General features: G+C 46.1%; 2 protein-coding genes across 3 annotated transcripts; one reads left to right on the top strand and one right to left on the bottom strand.

Annotated features, from left to right (window-relative positions):
- Positions 1 to 342: 342 nt before the first annotated feature.
- LOC140002293 (interferon-induced very large GTPase 1-like) lies at positions 343 to 23,052 on the bottom strand. Of its 2 annotated transcripts, none has more exons than XM_072036655.1 (2): positions 22,790 to 23,052; positions 343 to 8,715 (listed from the first exon to the last, which is right to left on the bottom strand). In XM_072036655.1, exon 2 carries the CDS (start codon positions 8,711 to 8,713, stop codon positions 1,373 to 1,375), a length of 7,341 nt encoding a protein of 2,446 aa, XP_071892756.1. In that variant the 5' UTR covers positions 8,714 to 8,715; positions 22,790 to 23,052; the 3' UTR covers positions 343 to 1,372. The 2 variants fall into 2 exon arrangements, with proteins under 2 accessions (XP_071892756.1, XP_071892755.1); XM_072036654.1 differs by lacking the exon at positions 22,790 to 23,052 and adding an exon at positions 10,706 to 10,819.
- LOC140002052 (syncytin-2-like) lies at positions 18,981 to 19,723 on the top strand. Its single transcript, XM_072035144.1, is given in 2 exon segments — positions 18,981 to 19,491; positions 19,494 to 19,723. Coding segments are annotated over 2 exon segments (741 nt in total).
- Positions 23,053 to 24,417: the final 1,365 nt, after the last annotated feature.

The raw sequence follows: 24,417 nt of genomic DNA, 5'->3' as shown, positions 1-24,417 counted from the left end.
TGAGAGAGGTGCAAGGTAGCAAAAGAATTTTGGCTGTCACCTACGTGAGCACATTCTCACCTAGCTGCTCTTAAAGAAAATCTTTAATATGACAGCAATGAGGCACTGGCACAGGTTTCCTAGAGATGCTGTGGATGCCCCATCCCTGGAGGTGTTCAAGGCCAGGCTGGATGGGGCTTTGAGCAACCTTGATCTAGTGGGAGGTGGGCCTGCCCATAGCAGGGGGATTGGAACTAGATGATCTTCAAAGTCCTTTCCAACCCAAACCATTCTGATTTTATGATTCTAGGAGAATTGTGACTCACCTTGAAATGAAGCACACAGAGACTAGTCCAGTCCAACTCAAACAGTTTCTTAGCAAAGACTACAAAGCATTATAATGAATCACCACTCTTGACAGTTCTTCAGGAGATTCTGGTCATTGGGTTTGCAGCAGGATTGCAGGAAAAGTGCACAGTAAACACCCCCTCCCTCTGCGCTGGTACAGGCAGAGCCACTTCCATGTTCTCCAGACCCTTTTTCTTCAGTTGTCACCTGCCCGTCTTGACAGCACAAATGCTAAGCTCACGCACTGCTGACAGCTGCTGAGGAAGCTGCAAAGCTGTCTAATTCTCTACGTTGGTTATAAAGGGCTTTTACCCAACACAGAAGTGCTTGGCAAAAGCAGTTGGGGTGGCTAGGTGCTGGAGGGAACTTTGTCAGGCTCATGAGTAGGAATGGCTCATGGAAGTGGGGGCACATCTTAACCTAGGACATATACCTAATAACCACACAGTTAAAAATCACTGTCTAAATCCGCATAGGCTGCTGCGTTAATTGCTTTAATGACATCAGAAAGAAAACGGCACCCGAGTACTGAGTTTATGAATGCAAATAAGAATCCCAAAAAACAAAATAGCCAAGTTCCCCACAAATGTTCACCTGCTCGCAGACCCCGCTGTCCTTTCTGCAAGTGTGACAAGTATTGCTGCAGGGAAACTGTTCTTTTGCCAGTGTCATTTCTTTTCCCATAGCAGTTGATAAAACTGGTACTTGCTAATGCTGCCTTTGCTCTTCATCTGGCACTTGGTCTTGATCTTGGCGGTATGACTGCTTGCTACCGGAATATTTTTCTAGTTTGCTTTAAGACAAAGCTGATGTAAATATTTATGGCAAGAAAGGAAGAGGACTTGGACTTTATCACACAGCAAGGGAATCGCTGAGCAGCAGCATGAGAAGCACTCCTCAGTTCACCCAATATTGTAGCAATTACATTTAGTTTTATTGACAAGGTTTAAGTCATAATCATTACAAGAAGTTTTTGTGGTTATCCCCGTATTATGTTCTTCTAAAATGCAAAGCACTTGCAGTTTTTCCTTCGTACCAACTTAGCCTAACATTTCTCCAGTTGAGCGAGTGCATTCTGCTTTGTAACTCTTTGCCATGAAGCAGGAATTTCTCCTTTGCCATGAAATTTCCCATTGTAGCATTGTTCTAGCTGTGTCCTGAAAGAAGACACAAACCATTTCCAGTATGCTTGCATGGATGGATCAGGAGGAATGCTCCAAGTGGAATATGGAGGTCCTGCATCCCGGTATTTCTTGTAGGGGATCCATGTGTCTTCACCAATCCTGAATGAGCAGTCACTTGAAACGCTGCTAGAACAAATATCAATGACTAGGTTGTCTGTTTCATGCCATTTAGATCCTCTTTTTTCATGCCATTTGAGTCCTGTGAAAGCTTGTGGACGATGGAAGACAACCCGGTGGTCTCCGTCATGGTTTGGCATAGTGTTAGTGCAAACAGCCTCACAAAATGGACACTGCTCCTGGCACCCTGCAAACTGCTCAGCCACTATTGTGTGAGGCTGCCTTTCAAAGGAGCTCATACGAGCTTCTTTAAACTCCTTCCTGAGATCATCAATAACGGGAGACAGTGCTTCTGTCATGGCATTATTCAGGAACTCTATGTCTGTTATCTCCTGATGTTCAATGCCCTTCAGGTCGCTCCTGGGCAAGCTTATCATGTCTCCAAGTGCTCTGCAGAATTCATCCAGCCAAAGAGAGATTTGATCCTTTCTGTCTTTTCTGTCTTTGACAACAGTGGTTGATGCAAAAACAGCTGACTGAATGTTTTCATAGTAACGAGAGAGGGATTCTCTTAAAAACATCTCTAGCCTTCTGTTCTTATCTAAACAGTACGTCTCAACTTTTGTCTTAATGTAATTATTTAAAAATTCTCCTGGGGCATTAAGATAATACATGAATTTTTGAAAATGTTCATTTTCTGCTAGGTATTTCAGCATGCAAGCTTCCAGAGTGGATCTATTGCCTCCGAAATCTGGAATTTTATCCTTCACGTCTTGAGCTATGTCAAGAGCTGTCTTCTCGTAGATGGCGTGTCGAAGAGCTGGGGCAATCTTGCTGCACAGGAAATCAGCAAATGTTGTGATACAAGAGGCTCCTTGGCAGGAAATCTGGAAACATTTAAAGAAGTCTTCTCTCTTGCTCTCCAGGTAGACGACTGGATCATTTGCTTTCCTGAATGCTGTGTGCATGTCTTTAAACCTTTCTGCTGCCATTCTGCACAGGTGCAGTGATAAATCTATTTTGTATTCTTTATTAAAACTGTAATTTGCAGTGGTAGGGACAGAGTTCATACCTCCCTCCACTTCATTTAGTATTTCATGAATAAAAGTTCGACTGTAATCCATTTTATCTTTTTCCTTCTTCTCAATGCTTTCCTTCACACGCTTTATGATGCTATCTGTAATGTGGTGCATGTTGTTCACATCGGCATCGTTGAAACCCTTATAAAACATGCGGAAGCCTTTTTTCTTAGACACATGTTTCTCTATGTCAAGAGAAAATGTATTATTTTGGTATAAATTCAATATGTGTTTATCTACATTAGGCTCCTTAAAGTGATCTAGAAGGATATTTTCTATGTCCACATCAATGTCCACCTCTTCCTGAGGGGGAGCAGCAGAAGAGACTTCATAAAGCCACTCCATCCAGATAGAATTGAAGCGGTTTCTCAGTTCACTTTCACCTAATTTCTGGCCTTTTAGAGACAGGGCCAACTCTCTGCTCTTTCTCAGGAGCTCATTTTCATATTCAGACTTCCTCTCGTCCAGTTTACTCTGGCTCTTCTTTACTTCTAGAAGTTTCTCACACTTCCTTCGTGTTTCAACAAGAAGGGACTCTCTCAGTTCTTTCAGCTTCAGTTCCGTGCTGCTTTTCCACTGGATCAGTATTTCACGGTCTTTGTCTTCACTGAAGAATGTTTCCATGTTCTTGGTGATGGCATCACTTCTCTCTTGCACCAGTTTTTCAAGGTGTTCTGTGGTGACCTTGTCCAACTCCCCGTTCCGCACCTTGTTTTCCAGTTTCATTTGCAAGTCTAAGATGTGACTTCTCAGCTGCCAGGTCCACTGACTAAATGCAGTTTCCAGTTTCTTGTAGGCAGCAATCTCCACTGAATTCTTGAAGCTGAAAACAAAGTTTTCATTCAGCAGGGCATTCCACAGGTCACTAATACGAACTTTAAAGCTGGAGAGCCTCAAAACGCTGCTGTGCGATTCCTTCTTGGCAGCTTGAAGAATTTTGCTCTTTAATTCCTGGACGTTCTGGCTGTAGGTGGGGTTGGGCGGTGCCATCGGTGGGTTTCCTTCCCACAGGTGAGCAAAGTAATGAATGTGGGTGTTCACGTCAAAGCGGATGACGTCGCTGAAGCAGGTGATGTCACAGAATTCCTGCTGGGCCGCAATCACGGTCATTTCATCCAGCTTTTCCTGCAGACGTCTTTGTCCCTCCATGTTCTTTTCCTTTGCGGTTATTTCGCCCACGTTTTGGTGCACAAAGAGGCAGCCTGGGGAAATATTAACTTGCTTCATCCTCAGGAAAGCCTGCACAGCAATCTGAAGGACGTCTTGCATTTCCGAAGGATTTTCTCCAAAGATGTTGATCAGAGTCATGTTTCCAATGCCAATGACAAAGGTGGCCAGCTCATTGTCGTGGTTAAGTGACTGCTTATTGGCCATCTCTATGGCACGAAGTCCTTCTGTGTCAACAACAAGCAGGTAATCAAAGTTCAAATCCTGTTGGAGCTTCTCGTCCACTTTAATGAGCTGCATAAACGCTCCCTGGGTGCACCTCCCTGAGCTGACCTTAAACTGGAGACCAAACATGGCATTCAGCAGGGTTGACTTCCCTGTGCTCTGGATGCCAAGCACGGAAAGCACAAATACTCGCTTGTCCCCTAGCTTCTCAATTAATCTGTCAAAGACGGCTCCAATCCATTGCAGTGGTACATAAGAAGCATCGCCATCCATCAGCTCAATGGGATACCCTAAAACCATCAGATTGGCAGCAATTTCAGATAGTTTGACATACCAATTTTCTTTGGAGTATGTTGATTCCAGTGCCTCATAAATCTGCCCCACCTCTCTCAAAATATGCTCAAGGCCAATGGACGAATCATTGATTTCATCAGAAAGGGCATCTAATTTCTTAACCAATAGAGTTTTCAGGTTGTTGTTTTCATTGCTTTTCTTTAATGCCAGGATTTGAGACCATAACTGATGGTACTCTCTCTTCAGCTCATCAAGGCGATCAGAGGAGATGTCGTCCATGAAGATCTTCATCCACTGCAGAAAGAATTTCTTGGTATTGTCTGGCTGTGAATGGAGAAAGCCAAGGACTGTTTTCATCAGCTGATTGAGGGGAAACGCTTTGCCTAGTTGCTTTCTTCGTATTGCAGACTTCTCCAATTCAATTTGGCTCCGATGATGCTCTATGCTCTTGCTCCCCTTTTCCTGCAAGCGAGTGAGTTCTTTGTCCTTTTCACACCACATGTACCACAGTTTTCCCTGAAGAGGCAGTAGCTGTGATTTGATCTCAGACAACTTCTCCTTCTTCAACAGATTCACCAGTTTGATTGCTGTTTCTTTGGCTGTCACGCACGCTTCTGCATCTTCATCGACTAAGAAGCCGTGCTGGCGAGCTGTGCTCAGGCATGCATTGAGGCTAACAAGCGTGCTCGACCCTTCCACTAGGTCTCGGATGGTTTTTGTCAGCTCAGCCACTAATTCTGCTTCATTTCTGTTCTTGATCCCTATTCTTACGTTTTGGCCAGATCGGCCAGCTGCAACGCTCTCTTTCTCAGTGAAAAGGCAAACCAAAGGCCTCTGAGACTGCCACAGATCATGTAAAATTCTCCTGCCTTTCTTCTCGTTGCTCTGATCCAACTCAGAAACAAGAACCACGTTCACGGTAGAGATCTCCTGTAAAAACTGCAGCTGGGGTTCGTGATCCCTCGCATCTCCATGCAGGTTACAGAAAGCAACAGGGCCGTTAAAGCTGTCGTTGTCACTACCACGGGGAAGGTACCAGGAGATCTCCACAACACCTTTCATCAGGAAGCAGTCTTTGGTGCTGCCTTCGCAATGGTGGTGGAAAAAAGTGTCGTGTTTCTTCCTGCTCAGCAGGGCATTCAGGAGCTGAGACTTGGAAGAGGAAGGAGAGCTGCCGATGCGGAGGAAGGACACGATGGGCATCTCTGCCTGATAAATGAGTTTGTTGTTGTGACTGCTAATCCTCGTCTGCTCTCCCGATCTCACCGTCCCTTTCCAGCTCTTCTTGATTTGGCTGAGGGACCAGAGAGGGAACTCTATCTGTGAAGTGCCCGGGTTTGGTACCAGGAGGGGTAGTGCAAACTGGCAGAAAGCGAGCTTGGATGAAAGGTACTGTCTCATGAAATCATCAGCACAATGAAAAATTGCCATCTGGAGGTCCATGGGGTGCACATGACTCTCCCTGCTTGCAGATTCAGGGGCTCCTTTGTCCAAGTCACTGAGAAAGTCATCAAAGGAATCAGAGGGCTCGTGCTCCTCCCCTGAGGTGTTTGGTGTGGGTGCGACTCCTGGCTTACTGGCCTCCTTGCAAGTCAGGTACCTCACCTGATAATCCATGGTCAGGAGCTTTTGCAGGAAGTAAAATGGTAGCTCGCTGTCCTTGCTCGGCTGGCTGTTGTGTACAGATGTCTGGTGTATTATGTGGAAATCTTCTGTGCCCATTTTTCTTGGATAGTACCTTTCCAGCCCAAGGCGCTTAAGTAAGTTGAGGAACTCTGGGCTTGCAGTGGCTTGACTTGCTTTGGAATTGCTGCTGTCTGATTTGGGTTTGCACTGACTGGGAGGCTGCATGCCTTGAAAAGCATCTTCCAGGTCTTTCATTATATCATCTTTGTTCAGGTTGCCAGATGTGTCCTCCAGTTGCCCATCGATGAAGGATTGCAAATCTCTTTCCAGCATCTCCCAGTCTTTGAATGCATTGTGCTTTTCGAGGAGAGCTTTCATCTCTGTGGACCATGTGTTTTTCGTCTTTTTTTTCATGAAAACTAGGCGGTCATTCTTCTGCTCATGGGTGACCTTCTTGTTTTTGGATGTTATGGTGAGCCCCCTCAGCAGCAGGAAGGCCTGAGCTCTGTAAACATCCTGCTCCTTCAGGCTCTGATACTCGTTATGTGCCATGTGCATTTCCTTTATCATGAAATTAATTTCTGGACACCCAAGGAGGTACTGAAAAGTGCTGCTTTCTACTTGGTATCCCGTGCTGGTTGTAACTAAGAGCACGAAGAGTTCTATGTCTTCCTGTGCCCTTTGCTGCAGAGACTGGAGCAAGGAAGAAATAGACTGGCTTACAGTGAAGGTGGCTTTGATCTTTGCCTCATGAATGGCAGATGCAGAAGTTGCCGGTGCGTAGGTGACTTCCATGATGTCCTCCTTCATTTGCAGCAGTGTCGTATTGAGATCTTCAAGACTGGAAATATTGGGAGTTTTGGGAAGCGTGTGCTCCGTCTGGAAGACCCACTGCATAATAAAGGAAGTCCTGGGGAAGTCCTTGACAGAATAGATGTGAGGATCAAGCAGGCACTGCAGCAGAGATTTGATGTAGGTGGTGTTTTCCGGAGAAGACTTCTGGCAAAAAGAAACAGTGTTCACCAGGAACTCCTGCAATGCTTTGTCTGACAGACATATGTTGATCCAGACACTGTGATTCTTTGTTCTCTTATTCAGACCCTGTTTAAAATCTAGCAACATGAGCAGTTTCTTTTCATCCACTGTCCCCTCCCAGGTCTTCACTTGCTCTAGGAAAGCTCTGGCGTCTTCTACGGCACTGGCCAGTTCTTCTCCAAAGATCACACCAGTGCTGCGATTCGTTAGCGCTTCGTAGACAGTCCTGAGGCTGCTGCTCATTTGATGGGAGGCTTTAAAATCGCTGCTGTGGTTGGACAGGATTATGTCCCACACTGGGATCAGCTGAAAGCCCCGGTCGATCACACACCAGGTTGTGTTATTGGCCACAAGCCCGCATTTCCACTCGGGAAGGGAATCCGTCTCTGCTGGGCCCCCTGTTTTGGTCACATAGAGCTGAACTGCTGTGTGGGTGCTGCTTCCGTCTCTTCCCTGAAATGATGCCTGTGAGCTGGACTTTGAAGCATCCCCCTTCACTCCCCACTTGGTACCGAAGCCGCTGAAGCTAGCTCCGACGTAGCTGTTCAGTGCTTCAGATGTTTGTTGCTTCATCTCATCCCATTGCTCTGCCCTGAAACCTTCGGCAGATGCTTTCCACCAGAATATTCCCCCAAAGTGGAGGGGTCCCTGGATCACGTGGGACCCAAACCTGCGGAAGAAGCTGGCGCACCTGCTCTTCAGTAGGTGGAACCTGTCTGCCTCCTGGGTGATGCTCAGAAGCTGTTCGATGTCTTGCAGCTCTCGCAGGGCTGCGTCTGAGAGGCGAAGCTGGTCCTTTTGGAAGTAGTAGGAGGCCAGAGGCATGTACTGGTACATGGTGGTGCAAATGTACGCCTGCTCCGAGCGTGACCGACGGGAATCCTCTGACTGTGAGGACTTGCCGTAATCTACACCTGTTTCAACACTGAACCTCCAGAACCCACCTTTGACAGAAGCATTGATGCTGAACCCCAGCTGCTCCATGGACTTGGTGAAAGTGGCTTCTGCTGCAGAGGAGGAGAACTCCTTCCTGTCAAGCAGCGACCCTTGCACTGGACCAGTGAGCATGAAGCCATCAGGGACCCTGATGAGTTGCTCTTGCTTTGCCAGCACATCCTCCAGGCTGTTGGTTTGGTAAATCCCCTGCAGAGCCAGGCCTCCCGATGCCCGCCTCAGGACCTCCTCGTCAGAGACGTTCTCCGTCTTCCCCATGAACTTCTCCTGCTGCTCCAGTTGCTTCCGGATGCTCACCAGCTCATCCAGCAATGCCTTCTCTGGAGGTGCCCAGTACTCCTTGGGAATGTCCATGGCTTGCTGTAGGGCCTCCACTTTCTTACTTATCATTTCCTTGCTGTGGTTACGGCTCTTCTGCATTTCTTCCAGCTCCTGTAGGATTGACTTGGCTTCTTCTTGCCTCTGCTTCATCCTCTCCAAGTGCTGTTTCTGCAGTTCATCAACACCTGTTTCGTTGTCTGTGATTCCCAGGAGCTTTTGGAGTGCCTTGGTCTCCCAGGGGTACCGTACTTCGCACTCCAGTTTAAGGTAGTCTTCATATTGCAGATGTTTCAAAGCATTTATTGACTTAACACCCAATATCTCTGACAGTTTGGGGAGCCAGTATTCTTCATCAAGTCCTTCCTTCTCAAATGCTTCTGCCAGCAATTGCGTAGCAATTCGTGTCTTTTCCCCAGCATCTGCTCTCTCCTCCTGTGACTCCATGGCTGTGGAAGGGGAAAAGAGACTTTTGTTACATCAGGTTAGAGGAGGCCACCATCCCTTAGAAGAGGCCTCTCCATAGTTTCTGGCTCAGGGATTTCTTCTGCCCTGCTGCTGGAACCCAGCCTCGGGCACCCCTGAAATATGCAGACACAGACAGACAGACACACGCAACCACTGGCACGGCTGCACAAACAGCCATGGACAAGGCACTGCCTTCAACAGCACCCATGTATAAGCTGCTGTGGTGGTTCCGCTCGAGTGGGCAGCCAAGCTCCACCACAGACGCTTTCTCACTCCCCCTCCTCCAAGAGGAGTGGGGAGAAAATACGATGAAAATGGCTCAAAGTTTGAGAGAAGGACACGAAGATCACGCAGAAATTTTTGTTATGAGCAAAACAGACTCAGCATAGGACCTGTAGCCTGTGGAGAGGAGCCCACGCAGGAGCAGGTGACCTGGCAGGAGCTGCTGCCCGTGGGGGAGCCAGGTTGGAGCAGTTTTGCTCCTGAGGGATGGACCCCGTGGTACGGACCCATATCTGGAGCAGTTCTGGAAGAGCTGCTGCCTGTGGGAAGCCCACGCCGGATCAGTTCATCAAGGACTGTGTCCTGTTGGAGGGATCCCACAGCACAGGGGATGAGAGTGACCGAGAAGGAGCGGCAGAGAAGAAGTGCTGTAGACTGACCATAACCCCCATTCCCCCGTTCCCCTGCGCTGCTCGGGGGGAGGAGGTGGAAGAGGGTGGATGGGGGGGGGAAGGTGCTTTTGGTTTCTTTCCTTTGTTTCTCACTTCTCTAGCTTGTTAGTAATAAGCAATAAACCTTACTGCCTCCCTATGCCGAGTCTGCTTTCCCCTCACAAATAATTACTTTGTGGTCTTCTTGTCCTTATGTCAACCTTTGAGCCTTTTTCATCGTATTTTCTCCCCATTCCTCTTTGAGGAGGGGGAGTGAGAGAGCGTCTGTGGTGGAGCTCGGCTGCCCACTCGAGCAGAACCACCACAATGATCTATAATATGTCTTCCATCTCAAACCATTCTAGGATTCTTTAGGATTTGGAGCCTTGGTTTCTCATGGTCGGGTAGATGACCTGGCAATGCACAGACTATGCCTCTGGGGCTGTTTTCAGAGCATGATGCAGGGAGCAGCCAATGCCTGCCCAGGGCCATGGTGGAAGGGCCCTGGGGGAGCTGCCAGAGGAGCATGAAGCCCACTGGGGTGGTGTTGGAGGATGTTGTGGTTTAACCAGGCAGGCAGCAAAGCACCACACAGCCGTTCGCTGGCTCCCCCCACCCCCACAGCAGGATGGGGGAGGGAACTGAAGAAAAAAAAGTTAAAGGGAAAAAAAATATCCAGATCCTCTTAGAAGCTCATCAGAGCGCACTTGTTGAGTGATCTCCCTGTCCTTATCTCAACCCATGAGCCCTTTTCATTGCATTTTCTTCCACTTTTCCTATGAGGACGGGGAGAGAGAGAGCAGTTGTGGTGGAGCTCAGCTGCCCAGCAGAACAATACCACCACAGTCCCTTCCAATCCAAACCATTTTAGGATACTATGAAGTGCTAAAAGCATGCGTGTTGAGAAGAAGACAGTTTAATAGGACAGAAAAGGAAGGGGTAATGATGATGATGGTGATACTAATATACCAACAAATATCCAAAGCAACTGATACACAGTGCAATTGGTTACCAACCACTGACTGAAGCCTAACCCTTGCTTTAGCAGTGGCTGCCCCCTACCCCAGCCAACTCCCCTAGATTTTATTGCTGAGCAGTACGCCCTCTGGGATGGGACATCCTTTGGTTCCTTGGGGTCAGCTGTCCTGTTTCTCTGTCCCCTACACCTGAGCAGAGCCCATTTCCCCTGAGCGAAAAGCCCTGCTGCCCTCCTGGCATCTCGCAGCCCAGCAGGAGATGGGTGAAACAGCAAGCAGGAGGCCAAGGGGTCTCCACATGTGGCCCCTGCCGTGCCCAGTGCATGTCAGCTTTGACCTACCTGCCCTCCCTGGTGCTCTGCAGCTCCAGTAGCGTCTCAGCCCAGCTCCCGCACCATCTCAGCGCAGCCCCTGCACAGCCTCAGCCCACCCGTGACCCCACTCTTTATAGAGCCTCAAGCCTCTGCGCTGGCCTCAGTTTATAGGTTGCATGGCAGGGAGATATTTTTTGCTTTCCTGGAAGTCAGGCTATTATCTTTCAGTGCCTGAAAGTGAAACTTGGCAGTTGCTGGCTGCGCTGGAGCAGCCACATTCCCAAGCACTCCTCCAAGGAAGGCAAGGGGAAGTGGAAGAAGCAGGCAGCTCTAAAGCAGAGCCATCACAGAAATGGGAGGGAGAAGAGACAGAAATCATAGCAGAGTCTGAATCCACCTGAACCCTATCCCTGAGAGAGGTGCAAGGTAGCAAAAGAATTTTGGCTGTCACCTACGTGAGCACATTCTCACCTAGCTGCTCTTAAAGAAAATCTTTAATATGACAGCAATGAGGCACTGGCACAGGTTTCCTAGAGATGCTGTGGATGCCCCATCCCTGGAGGTGTTCAAGGCCAGGCTGGATGGGGCTTTGAGCAACCTTGATCTAGTGGGAGGTGGGCCTGCCCATAGCAGGGGGGTTGGAACTAGATGATCTTCAAAGTCCTTTCCAACCCAAACCATTCTGATTTTATGATTCTAGGAGAATTGTGGCTCACCTTGAAATGAAGCACGCAGAGACCAGTCCAGTCCAACTCAGTTTCTTAGCAAAGACTACAAAGCATTATAATGAATCACCACTCTTGACAGCTCTTCAGGAGACTCTGGTCATTGGGTTTGCAGCAGGATTGCAGGAAAAGTGCACAGTAAACACCCCCTGCCACTGCACTGGTACAGGCAGAGCCACTTCCATGTTCTCCAGACCCTTTTTGTTCAGTTGCCACCTGCCTGTCTTGACAGCACAAACGCTAAGCTCACGCACTGCTGACAGCTGCTGAGGAAGCTGCAAAGCTGTCTAATTCTCCACATTGGTTATAAAGGGCTTTTACTCAACACAGAAGTGTTTGGCAAAAGCAGTTGGGGTGGCTAGGTGCTGGAGGGACCTTTTCCAGGCCCAGGCTCATGAATGGGAATGGCTCATGGAAATGGGGGCACATCTTAACCTAGGACTTATACCTAATAATCACACAGTTAGAATCACTGTCTAAATCCGCATAGGCTGCTGCGTTAATTGCTTTAATGACATCAAAAAAGAACAGAACCTGAGTACTGAGTTTATGAATGCAAACAACAATCCCAAAAACCAAAACAGCTGAGTTCCCCACAAATGTTCACCTGCTCGCAGACCCCGCTGTCCTTTCTGCAAGTGTGACAAGTATTGCTGCAGGGAAACTGTTCTTTTGCCAGTGTCATTTCTTTTCCCATAGCAGCTGATAAAACTGGTCCTTTCTAATGCTGCCTTTGCTCTTCATCTGGCACTTGGTCTTGATCTTGGCGGTATGACTGCTTGCTACTGGAATGTTTTTCTAGTTTCCTTTAAGACAAAGCTGATGTAAATATTTATGGCAAGAAAGGATGAGGACTTTGACTTTATCACACAGCAAGGGAGTCGCTGAGCAATGGCACGAGAAACACTCCTTAGTTCACCCAAAGTTTTAGCAGTTACAGTTAGTTTTCTTGGCATGGTTTAAGTCATAATCCTTACAAGAAGATTTTGTGGTTATCCCCGTATTATGTTCTTTTAAAATGCAAAGCACTTGCAGTTTTTCCTTCATACCAACTTAGCCTAACATTTCTCCAGTTCAGCGAGTGCATTCTGCTTTGTAACTGTCTTCCAGGAAGCAGGGATTTCTCCTCTGCCATGAAATTTCCCATTGTAGCGATGTTCTAGCTGTGTCCTGAAAGAAGACACAAACTATTTCCAGTATGCTTGCATGGATGGATCAGGAGGAATGCTCCAAGTGGAATATGGAGGTCCTGCATCCCGGTATTTCTTGAAGGGGATCCATGTGTCTTCACCAATCCTGAATAAGCAGCCACTTGAAACTTTGCTAGAACAAATATCAATGACTAGGTTGTCTGTTTTATGCCATCTGTATCCTCTTAAAACTTGTGGACGATGGAAGACAACCCGGTGGTCTCCGTCATGGTTTGGCATAGTGTTAGTGCAAACAGCCTCACAAAATGGACACTGCTCCTGGCACCCTGCAAACTGCTCAGCCACTATTGTGTGAGGCCGCCTTTCAAAGCTCCTTTGAGCTCATACGAGCTCATACGAGCGTCTTCAAAATCTTTCCTGAGATCATCAATAACGGGAGACAGTGCTTCTGTCATGGCATTATTCAGGAACTCTATGTCTGTTATCTCCTGATGTTCAATGCCCTTCAGGTCGCTCCTGGGCAAGCTTATCATGTCTCCAAGTGCTCTGCAGAATTCATCCAGCCAAAGAGAGATTTGATCCTTTCTGTCTTTTCTGTCTTTGACAACCGTGGTTGATGCAATAACAGCTGACTGAATGTTTTCATAGTAACGAGAGAGGGATTCTCTTAAAAACATCTCTAGCCTTCTGTTCTTATCTAAACAGTACGTCTCAACTTTTGTCTTAATGTAATTATTTAAAAAGTCTCCTGGGGCTTTAAGGTAATGCTTGAAATTTTCAAATTTTTCTTCTTCTGCTAGGTATTTCAGCATGCAAGCTTCCAGAGTGGATCTATTGCCTCTGAAATCTGGAATTTTATCCTTCACGTCTCGAGCTATGTCAAGACAGAAAATAATATGAACTTGCCTAAGAGAGAGGGGATGTTAGGGAAGATACCACCATCAGGGGAGATACCATCCCGAGGACATACAACATCCTTAGGACCTCCTGACTCCTGGGATCAGTTGACGGGCTGAGCCCCTCTTCCCCCCACCATTGGGACACCTTCGGGTGAGATCTGAATACTTGCTTATAAATCTCTCTAGAGTCTTTGATCCTTTTAACGCATTTATTTCTAGGCTGCGCACCTGTAACCCCTGTAACACCTGTGTATTTCATGCATGCTAGCTTGCTTTTGCAGACAGTCACTATCGCCAGCAATCTGAAAGAACCTGGTTATCTGTTGCTGTAATAAACCATACTTGATTGCATTGTGATAGCTCTCATTAAGTGCAACTAGGGTAAGGGTGGTTATCCGTGACTGTGATAGTTCAGTATTCTGAATCCAACCGGACCCCCAGACGGTTAACGTGTTATTGGTGAATGTCTGACTGGAGCCCCAGACAGTTATCGCATTATTGGTGAATGTCCGACTGGTTCAGTACCCTGAATCCAACCGGGCCCATAACGGTTCATCAGCTATACCCCTTAACGTGACAGCAGGAAACAAGGCAAAGATAAACAAAAAACTTCTAAATACTGTCCAACAGCAGGTCAAAGACCAGAAAGGTAAAAAGTTTAACCTCCTCTTACTCATCGCCTTCATCCTGAAAGACCCACGACTACTAGGCTACATGCGCATGCACAACCAGAAGAAGCTAAGGGCAGGTTGTATGGAAATGAGTACTTGGAAGAGGTCCGCCTTTTTGGGGGAAATAATGAATATGTATTAGAGCTCATGTAATATGTAACGGTATTCCTGTATAAAGTTGTGAGAGACGACCAGGCAGGCGTGCATCTTTTTGAGGGATGCTATTCCCAGTGTGCCCGGTAAACCGCAATAAAGTGTACCTACTTTACAACCCTATGGTTGTGGAGTCTTTTCCTTGCATCAGTTTGGCAAGCCAGCCACGAGGAGTCTGTTCGGCTGCAGGATTGACTGTGGAGCGAACCTCCTAGGTGTGCCCCGATCCTTTTTTTCTCTCGGAGGAGCTCCTCTCCCAGCCGCTCACTGCAGGGATAGAAAAAGATCCTATGGTTTCTGGCAAATTGTATACCTTAATAAAGGTAAGCCAATTGGCCGGGGAGGTCGATAAGCTGCATAGAGACGTCTAGCGTGCGACAGGAACCCCAAGGGCATCCTGGGAGGTGGCCAGTAGAGCAGCCAAAAGGGGTTTTGGGGGCCGATAGAGCAGCCAAAAGGGGTTTTGAGTAGAAGCTGCCATATCCTGGTTCTAGGAACCACAAGGAACCTCCTAAAGATCATGGACGAGACGGGAGGAGGGTAAGCGAGCTTTAATGGTAACTGGCATAATGTTTGCAGCTGCTGGGGAATAATTCTAACTGGAATAATAATTGTGTGTTGTATATGTAAAAGCCCGGGCATTTTTGTTAAAGTGTTCTTTTAAACATATGTAAACATATGTAAATAGGTAAATATAATATAATAACTGCCATTGAGGTGTATGCCTAACGGAACAAAATTTGCCCAGGCATATTATCGGCTCGTCAGGTTTAAATGTCCTCAGTGTAATTGTCTACAGGCAGTTAATTTACAGTGGTCTGATTTTACTTGTGTATATATATATATATATATATATTGTGGATTTTGGAGGGATTGAGATTGACTAGTAAAGAGCTTGTAGGAAAACGGTAGAACATGAACCGCTGTAGATTACAATGGGAAAAGGTCAAAGCAAAGAAATCCCGAGGAAAAGCCCCCTAGGATGTATACTAACGCATTGGAGGGATATAGTGGGGTGAGGGGGTACAGAGAGTAAAAGAACTCTTATCAAATATTGTAATCAGTGGTGGCCACTTTATAAACTAGAGGATGGAAAGGAGTGGCCCCTAAATGGAACTGTTAATTATAACACCATACTTCGGTCAATGTTGTTTTTGAGGAGAGAAGGAAAACAGGATGAAATGTTGTATACTGATGTTTCAGCATCTTGAAGGGAAAAGGTACGGAATTTAGTTGCCCCCTGACTGAGCCTTCGATGTTGGCATTAGAAAAGTACAGGCTGGAGAAAGATAAAGAAAGTGTTAAAAGGGTTGTTGAAAGTGTTAAAGGTGTTTGAAGTTGAATGAGCAGGGAAAGAGGATGAAGGAATGTTAATAGTTCTGCCTCAGTCCAAGGCTGAGATCTCAAAACCAGGGTGTTAGCCCTTTGGGGCAAAGGGATCATGATGGGTCCCAGAGAGAGTTGTCATGGAAACAGAAAAGCAGTTAACTCTTAAAACAACCTGAATTCGTGTGTGAACTCAGATTGCCAATGGGACCGCTCAGGGAACTGTTGACAATTGCATTCCCCTGACTGACCCCCACTGAGACCCTAATCATCCCAAAAATTATGAACGATTAAGTGAATACTAAAATCTGGTTGAATTGGGAATTGAGAATATGCTTCCAACAACGTCCAAAAGAAACCCCTATGGAATATTTGGTCCAACTTTGAAATGTAATGGAAAAAGAAAAAAAAACAACAACAACAAACAAAACAAAATGATTTGGACCCAGCTTCGGAGGACAAATTGACTAGCCTTTTCCTAGGGTAATCAGCCCCTGATTTCAGCAGGAATAAGAGGGATCTGGGGAACCTACCCTAGCAGATCCTCCACTGGTTATAATGAAGCTAAGGGAGGAACAGAAGTGAAATTTCTTGTTGACACGGGAGCAACATATTCAGTTCTAAATCAAGCATTAATGCCTTTAGGGAATGATTATGTTAGGGTAAAAGGTGCAGCGGGTCAACCTGAAAAGGCTTACCTTTGAAGTACATGTTGGTATTAACTGACACCTTTTCAGGTTGGCCAGAGGCGTTTCCTACCAGAACAGCCAAGGCTAGGGAGGTGGTAAGAATATTAATACAGGAAATAATAGCACGTTTTGGGGTACCAGCTACTATATCCTCCAACGGGGACCGCATTTTATTTCAAGAAGTGCACAACAAATCATCTGCCATCTAGGTATAGATTGGCAATGTTATAAATTAGGTCTCAACTCAATCTGAATTTTGTAATATTTATAAAACAAATATTTCTAAAAGATATAAAAGGCAAGTGAACAGTGCAGGGTGTGCGGGGAGTCCACGCTCCACCAACACGCACACACGAACATCAAACATTCTAAATATACAGAACATTGCTTTACATACTAAACCCAAGTATGCCTATACATACGTACAATCAGGAAAGGTAACAAACAATCCTTTAAGTTCCATAACTTACTAAAATTGAGTACGCCTATACATATTCACAATCAGAAAAGGTAACAAACAATCCTTTAAGTTCCATGACTTAACAGTCTCCATTTTCCATTCCTTTTGAACAATATGTCTCGCTTTAAGTTGTCAAGCAACTCGGTCTTCAGGCCTCATGTATCCCATTCTTCCCTGATTGAAGAAAAGCACATCCATCTCCTTTTCAAGGCCAATAGGCCTGGGTCAAAAGGCACGTCCAGGTCAACAGGGGGCATAACAGCAAAAGCCTTCGATGGCTGTAGCAGCAGAGGGGCCCATGGCGTAGCAGTCGGACCAGTAAAGGAGCCCGCAGCTCCCTCACTATCTGGCAAACCACACGTTTCTGACCGTGGTCCCACACGGCTCTTTAAGGCCTCAGAGATTGCTCGCCAGGTGCCGAGCAATCCCACTGCAACCTTGTCATTTTTAGTTGCAGAGTCCCACACCTTATCCTCAGTCTGGTCCCGTATTTCAGGCTCATAAACTGTCCGATTGTTAAGAAGGAGAATGAGCTGTAAGGTTACCAGAACAGTCTTTGTTCCTAAGGACGTATGATTCCCCATAATGCGCAGCTGCTTACCAGCGAGAGCCAGTTGTGTGCACAGGTCTGCTTCTCTCAGCTCAAGCTTCTCTCCAGCTGCAGTGTTGCCTATTTCCAGCGACTTTCTGTACGAGCTTCTCTGAGTGGTTTGCTGAGTCTGGCCGAACCTATCTTCATGAGGCAATCAATGTGCCTGTTCCCGTCCTGGTCTCCATTCTCCCAGCGTGTTCCTCTTCACTTCTTTTTCCTGCTTCTTTATTGATGTAACTTCTTCGTGTTGCCTTTTTTTTTTATCTTGAGGGCAGGCTCCCCTCTTACACCCTTCTCTCCACAGCAGTTCTTTTCAAAACAACTTTTCATTGGTCAAACAACTTTGAATGTAACAACAACAGCAAACACCCAGAAACATCCATGCCTTAATGGCTGGAGAACAAGAGAACCAGCTGGGGAACAAGAAACCGGAGACTGCATGGAGTCTCCTGAATCACCCTTCTTTGTTTCCTCTAAACTCTTTTATATTCCTGATGGCCTTGTTGTTAAGAGTCTATTGTTATCTCAATCACGGGGCTTTCCAACCCCCATGGCCACATTCCCAAATTTCCCCCTTCTTTATTAATATCAACCATTTTCTCAACACAAATTACTACTCCATATATAACAGCAACTTCATACCACATATCGCCCTCAATTGAGTGGCCAGGTATAAAAGATGAACCACTTCGTCAAACAACAGATTGTAAAATTGGGACAGGAAGCTAATCTGGCCTGGCCTCAGTCTCTTCCTTTGGCTCTCTTAACAAGGCCAAGAGCAAAGGAGGGACTGAGCCCTTTTGAAATCCTGTATGGACAACCCTATGGAATACAGAAGGGGACGTCCGCACAAGCAGGAGACGAAATTATGACATCCTATATGGTGGCATTAGGGAAACAATTAGACAAAATTGGAAAATAAGTAGCTGGAACCCAGAGTAGGGGTTTGGATAGACCTATACACAATGTACAACCTGGAGATTATATATATGTAAAGTCTCTTGCAGAAAAAACTCTGGAACCCCAATGGGAAGGACCCTTTCAGGTGCTGCTTACGTCATACATCACAGTAAAAATTAAAGAACAACCTGCTTGGATTCACCCCACGAGAATCAAGAAGTCAATGCAAGGTCCATGGACACTTGAAACGACGGGACCAAATAAGTTGAAATTGAAAAGGCAACATGTATAGACTTTGGACATTGCTTGTCATTATTTTATCGGCTCAAGCATGGAAGGAACACTCGTATGTAAACATAACCAAAAGAGTGGCCTGATCCTTAAATTTATCTGACTGTTGAATATGTACTGCACTTCCGAGGGGCAATATGGAAATCCCACTATATGGGATATCCCCCAGAAAGTGGACTAAAACATTATATAATAATCAGACGTGGTCTGCGAAATGTTGGGGAATGGAAAGGGTAAATTACACCCTCCCTGAGGGACCAAAATTTGCTTTACAGGCATGGGGAAATGTTACTGTTAAAAGTCGATGTATGGGGGACAACAATAGCAGCGAACAAAAGATCTTGTGTGATTTGGGGCTTAGTTTTGGTCAGGAACCTGATTGTTCAAAATGGTAAATGTAGGGGGACATAACCTAGCCAATTGAAGGTCATTTTGTAATATTACTATGCAAGTAGCATACGACCATGATAAGGAGTCTGGAGTGGACAGATCTTCAGAAAGTGGGTGCAAATTAGGAATAGGGTATTGGTGGCTATGTGGTGATGGGAGGGCAAGGAAAACTTTACCACCTAATTGGAAGGGTCGTTGTATAGGGGGATATTTGGCACCTCCCAGTTCTTTTTATAATGGGCCTGAAGTACCTATGGGAATCTTAAGGTCCTCATGGAAACCCGTAACTTGAGCAGTCCAACTAAATCCTTTGGTAAAAAGACTTACAGGATACCATAGTTTTGTTAGATGGTTAATTCCTAGCTTAGAAGCAAGCAAATTGGAAAAGGCAATAGCAAATATTTTAGCTGAATTAGAACAGATAGAGAATTCCACCATTCAAGTGATAAAAACATTACAGGTAGAAGTCTTATCTGTCCATAAGGTGGTTTTACAAAACTGAATGGCATTAGATTTGTTAATGGCGAAGGAAGGGGGAGTGTGCACTGCGATAAATCAGAGTTGCTGTCATACTTATTGCATGAGGTGTCATGGGATGACACCTTGCTTGGGTTTACTGAATTATGGGAAAAACTAACCAGCTGGTTACTGAATTGGACTTGGTTAAAGCAATTGTTTACTATGTGTGTGTGGTACTGTTATTTTTTGGAATATTTGTTGCCTAACAATACAATGTTTCAGAGGTATATGTGCTTAAAAAGAGGTATAGAGGAGAGGCTGAGAATAAGTACTAAGTAAAAGAATTTACTTAATTCAGAAGAAAAGGGAGGAATTGATATGGGGAAGATGCTAAAACTTATCCGAATTAATAGTTAGTTACATATATGGTAAAATATCCTAATTTTACCATAGATGAGAATAGATGAGAACCTTATGAGAAGCAGATGTAAAAAAGAAGATATCGCTCAAGGCCAACAGACGAGGGAAAGATGAACAACTTGTTGGCAGGAAACAAGGCAAAGATAAACAAAAAACTACTAAATACTGTCCAACAGCAGGTCAAAGTCCAGAAAGGTAAAAAGTTTAACCTCCTCTTACTCATCTCCTTCATCCTGAAAGACCTCATCCTGGAAGGCCCATGACCACCAGGCTACACTGCGCAGGCGCAACCAGAAGGAGCTAAGGTCAGGGAGCACAGAAATGAGTACTTGGAAGAGGCCCACCTTCCGTGCAGGTATGGTGGTTTTACTTTGCTGGGCAGCTGCACTCCTGCAGTGTAATTGCCTGAGGTAACTAGGGAAATAAAACTAACACTCACATTTTAAAGAAAATGTACAGCATTGAAGAGGCTTTCAGGGTAGGGCATAGCTGCATTACCTGAGCGTTCCCTGGACTTCCAACCTTAGATGCTATCGCGCTGGGTGTCCTGGTTTCAGTTAGAATTAATTTTCTTCCTAGTAGCTGGTGGAATGCTGTGTTTTGGCTTAGGATGAGAAGAGTGCTGATAACACCCCGATGCTTTAATTGTTGCAGAGCAGTGCTTATACTAAGCCAAGGACATCTCAGCCTTTTGCTCTGTCCTGCCAACGGGCAGGCTGGGGGTGCAGTAAGAGCTGGGAGGGGACAGACCCAGGACAGGTGACCCAAACTAGCCAAAGGGGTATTCCATCCCATCTGACGTCATGCTAAACAATATATAGGGGTGGCTAGCCGGGGGGAGGGGGCCGGACTGCTCGGGGTTAGGCTGGGCATCGGTCAGCGAGTGGTGAGCAATTGCATTGTGCATCACTTGTTTGTACATACTATTATTACTTTCGTATTATCATTATTGTATCATTATTATTATTATTGTTATTATTATTTTTGTTATTATTATTTTCCTGTCTTATTAAACTGTCTTTATCTCAACTCACGGGCTTCACTTTCCATTTCTCTCCCCCGTCCCAGAGAGGGAGGGAGGAGGGTGAGCGAACGGCTGTGTGGTGTTTAGCTGCCGGCCGGGTTAAACCACGACACTGGGAAAACTTGGTGTGCTAGCCCTAAGGAGCAGTACGGAGCGTAGAGTGGAGTGGAGACACCACGGCTAGGCTCTGTAACCAGGTGGGGACTTTATTGTTCTTGTGCCCACCGAGACCAATAAGCTGCACTTTTGCCACCCTGAGCCAAGGACCTGTCATGCTTTGACAAATGCTGTACCCTACTGTACTTTTTGCTCATTATAATATCATTATAATACCAAAACACTCTTCCATCCCAAAAGCTACCCACCTCCAAGGTGCAACCACCCCTCACTGAGCATGCGCCCTGAATTTCTCGGAGCCTATTACTTTAAACGGAGACAGGAGAACTTTTCACCAATCATAACTAAGATATGCTTGCCTAGAGTCACTCAAGCTCCACCTAAAAGACAGAAAATAATATGAATTGGCCTAAGAGAGAGGGGATGTTAGGGAAGATACCACCATCAGGGGAGATACCATCCTGAGGACATACAACATCCTTAGGACCTCCTGACTCCTGGGATCAGTTGACGGGCTGAGCCTCTCTTCCTCCCCATTGGGACGCCTTCGGGTGAGATCTGAATACTTGCTTATAAATCTCTCTAGAGTCTTTGATCCTTTTAACGCATTTATTTCTAGGCTGCGCACCTGTAACCCCTGTAACACCTGTGTATTTCATGCATGCTAGCTTGCTTTTGCAGACAGTCACTATCGCCAGCAATCTGAAAGAACCTGGTTATCTGTTGCTGTAATAAACCATACTTGATTGCATTGTGATAGCTCTCATTAAGTGCAACTAGGGTAAGGGTGGTTATCCGTGACTGTGATAGTTCAGTATTCTGAATCCAACCGGACCCCCAGACGGTTAACGTGTTATTGGTGAATGTCTGACTGGAGCCCCAGACAGTTATCGCATTATTGGTGAATGTCCGACTGGTTCAGTACCCTGAATCCAACCGGGCCCATAACGGTTCATCAGCTATACCCCTTAACGTGACAGCAGGAAACAAGGCAAAGATAAACAAAAAACTTCTAAATACTGTCCAACAGCAGGTCAAAGACCAGAAAGGTAAAAAGTTTAACCTCCTCTTACTCATCGCCTTCATCCTGAAAGACCCCTGCCCACGACTACTAGGCTACACTGCGCAGGCACAACCAGAAGAAGCTAAGGTCAGGGAGCACAGAAATGAGTACTTGGAAGAGGTCCACCTTTTTGGGGAAAATAATGAATATGTATTAGAGCTCATGTAATATGTAACAGTATTTGTGTATATAATTGTGAGAGACGACCAGGCAGGCGCGCACCTTTTTGAGGGAAGCTATTCCCAGTGCGCCCGGTGCACCGCAATAAAGTGTACCTACTTTACAACCCTATGGTTGTAGAGTCTTTTCCTCACATCAGTAGGAACTGGAGACTGGATAACCTTAATGAAGCCAATACTCTCACCATCCACATACCCTTATAGTTTTTCATGCACTAAACAAAGCTACTAAATAAAGGTACACAACTAAAACTACTAAGTAATGGAACAAAGATGGTAAATCAACTAAAGAGGAAGACGTATGAGGAGTGGCTGAAGTCACTTGGATTGTTCAGCCTGGAGAAGAGGAGACTGAGGGGAGACCTCGTGGTGGCCTCCAACTTCCTCACGAGGGGAGCGGAGGGGCAGGCACTGAGCTCTGCTCTCTGGTGACCAGTGATAGGACCCGAGGGAACGGCATGGAGATGTGCCAGGGCAAGTTCAGGCTGGATATCAGGAAAAGGTATTTAATGAGAAGGTGTTGCAGGCACTGGAGGCCAAGGAGGTCCAGGGGCCTCCGCTGTGACCCCTGCCCTGCCCAGCACAAGTCAGCGGGGACCTACCTGCCCTCCCTGGTGCTCTGCAGCTTCTGCACTGCCTCAGCGCAGCTCCAGCAGCCTCTCAGCCCAGCTCCTGCACTGCCTAAGCCCAGCTCTGACCCCACTTTTACAAAGGCCCAAGCCTCTTCACAGGTTGCGGTTTCCTGTTTACACAGCAGGAAGAGGCTTGCTTCTTTCTTGTAAGTCAGGCCATTAGACGATACAGCACCTGAAAGTGAAACTTGGCAACTGCTGGCTGTGCTGGGGCTGAGCCAGGCTGCTGGGGCATCCGCATCCCCAGGTTCACACTGTGCCCCTGGTGTGCAGATATGGGGGTTTTACTTTGCTGGGCAGCTGCACTCCTGCAGTGTAATTGCCCGAGGTAACTAGGGAAATAAAACTAACATTCACATTTTAAAGAAAATGTACAGCATTGAAGAGGCTTTCAGGGTAGGGCATAGCATTACCTGAGCGTTCCCTGGACTTCCAACCTTAGATGCTATTGCGCTGGGAAAACTTGGTGTGCTAGCCCTAAGGAACAGTACGGAGCGCAGAGTGGAGTGGAGACACCACGGCTAGGCTCTGTAACCAGGTGGGGACTTTATTGTTCTTGTGCCCACCGAGACCAATAAGCTGCACTTTTGCCACCCTGAGCCAAGGATCTGTCATGCTTTGACAAATGCTGTACCCTACTGTACTTTTTGCTCATTATAATATCATTATAATACCAAAACACTCTTCCATCCCAAAAGTTACCCACCTCCAAGGTGCAACCACCCCTCACTGAGCATGCGCCCTGAATTTCTCAGAGCCTATTACTTTAAACGGAGACGGGAGAACTTTTCACCAATCATAACTAAGATATGCTTGCCTAGAGTCACTCAAGCTCCACCTAAAAGACAGAAAATATGAATTGGCCTAAGAGAGAGGGGATGTTAGGGAAGATACCACAGTCAGGGGAGATACCATCCCGAGGACATACAACATCCTTAGGACCTCCTTGTTGCAAAGCATGGACAAAAGCACGACAGACACCAGCAGAGTCAGATCATGCTTCACCATTTTATTGCCCGAATAGCCCAACTTTTATAGCGAATTTTACAGGGGTGGACAGTCTTTCACACAAGATTATTGGTCAAAAGCACTCAGACAAACCGTTAAGAAAATAACACCACCTGCAAGAAAAGAACCCCCCTTTTGATTAGTAGTCAGGAAAACAACCCCCTTTGTGATTAACAGTCACGTAGACCTGTCCTTGAGGCCAGCTGCTGATAACAATATTTTCTGAGTTCCTTAATTGGGTGATGTGGGAGTCATTGCCGTGGCAACTGGAGACTGGATAACCTGAATGAAGCTAATACTCTCACCATCCACATACCCTTATAGTTTTTCATGCACTAAACAACCACCCCTCACTGAGCATGCACCCTGAATTTCTGGAAGCCTATTACTTTTATCCGTGACTGTGATAGTCCAGTATTCAGAATCCAACCGGACCCCCAGACGGTTAACGTGTTATTGGTGAATGTGTGACCGGACCCCCGGACAGTTAATGCGTTATTGGTGAATGTCTGACCAGACCCCCAGATGGTTAACGCGTTATTGGTGAATGTCTGAGCAGACCCTCTGTGATAGTCCAGTATTCAGAATCC

Source organism: Anas platyrhynchos, chromosome 3, assembly GCF_047663525.1.
Source record: "Anas platyrhynchos isolate ZD024472 breed Pekin duck chromosome 3, IASCAAS_PekinDuck_T2T, whole genome shotgun sequence".
NCBI classification, from domain to species: domain Eukaryota; kingdom Metazoa; phylum Chordata; class Aves; order Anseriformes; family Anatidae; genus Anas; species Anas platyrhynchos.
The sequence above is the reverse complement of the archived record's forward strand: the minus strand, read 5'-3'. Positions and strand labels throughout refer to the sequence as shown.

Bases quoted from the DNA above. Each gene is read 5' to 3' on its own strand.
- LOC140002293 (XM_072036655.1), bottom strand. From the start codon at position 8,713: ATGGAGTCACAGGAGGAGAGAGCAGATGCTGGGGAAAAGACACGAATT.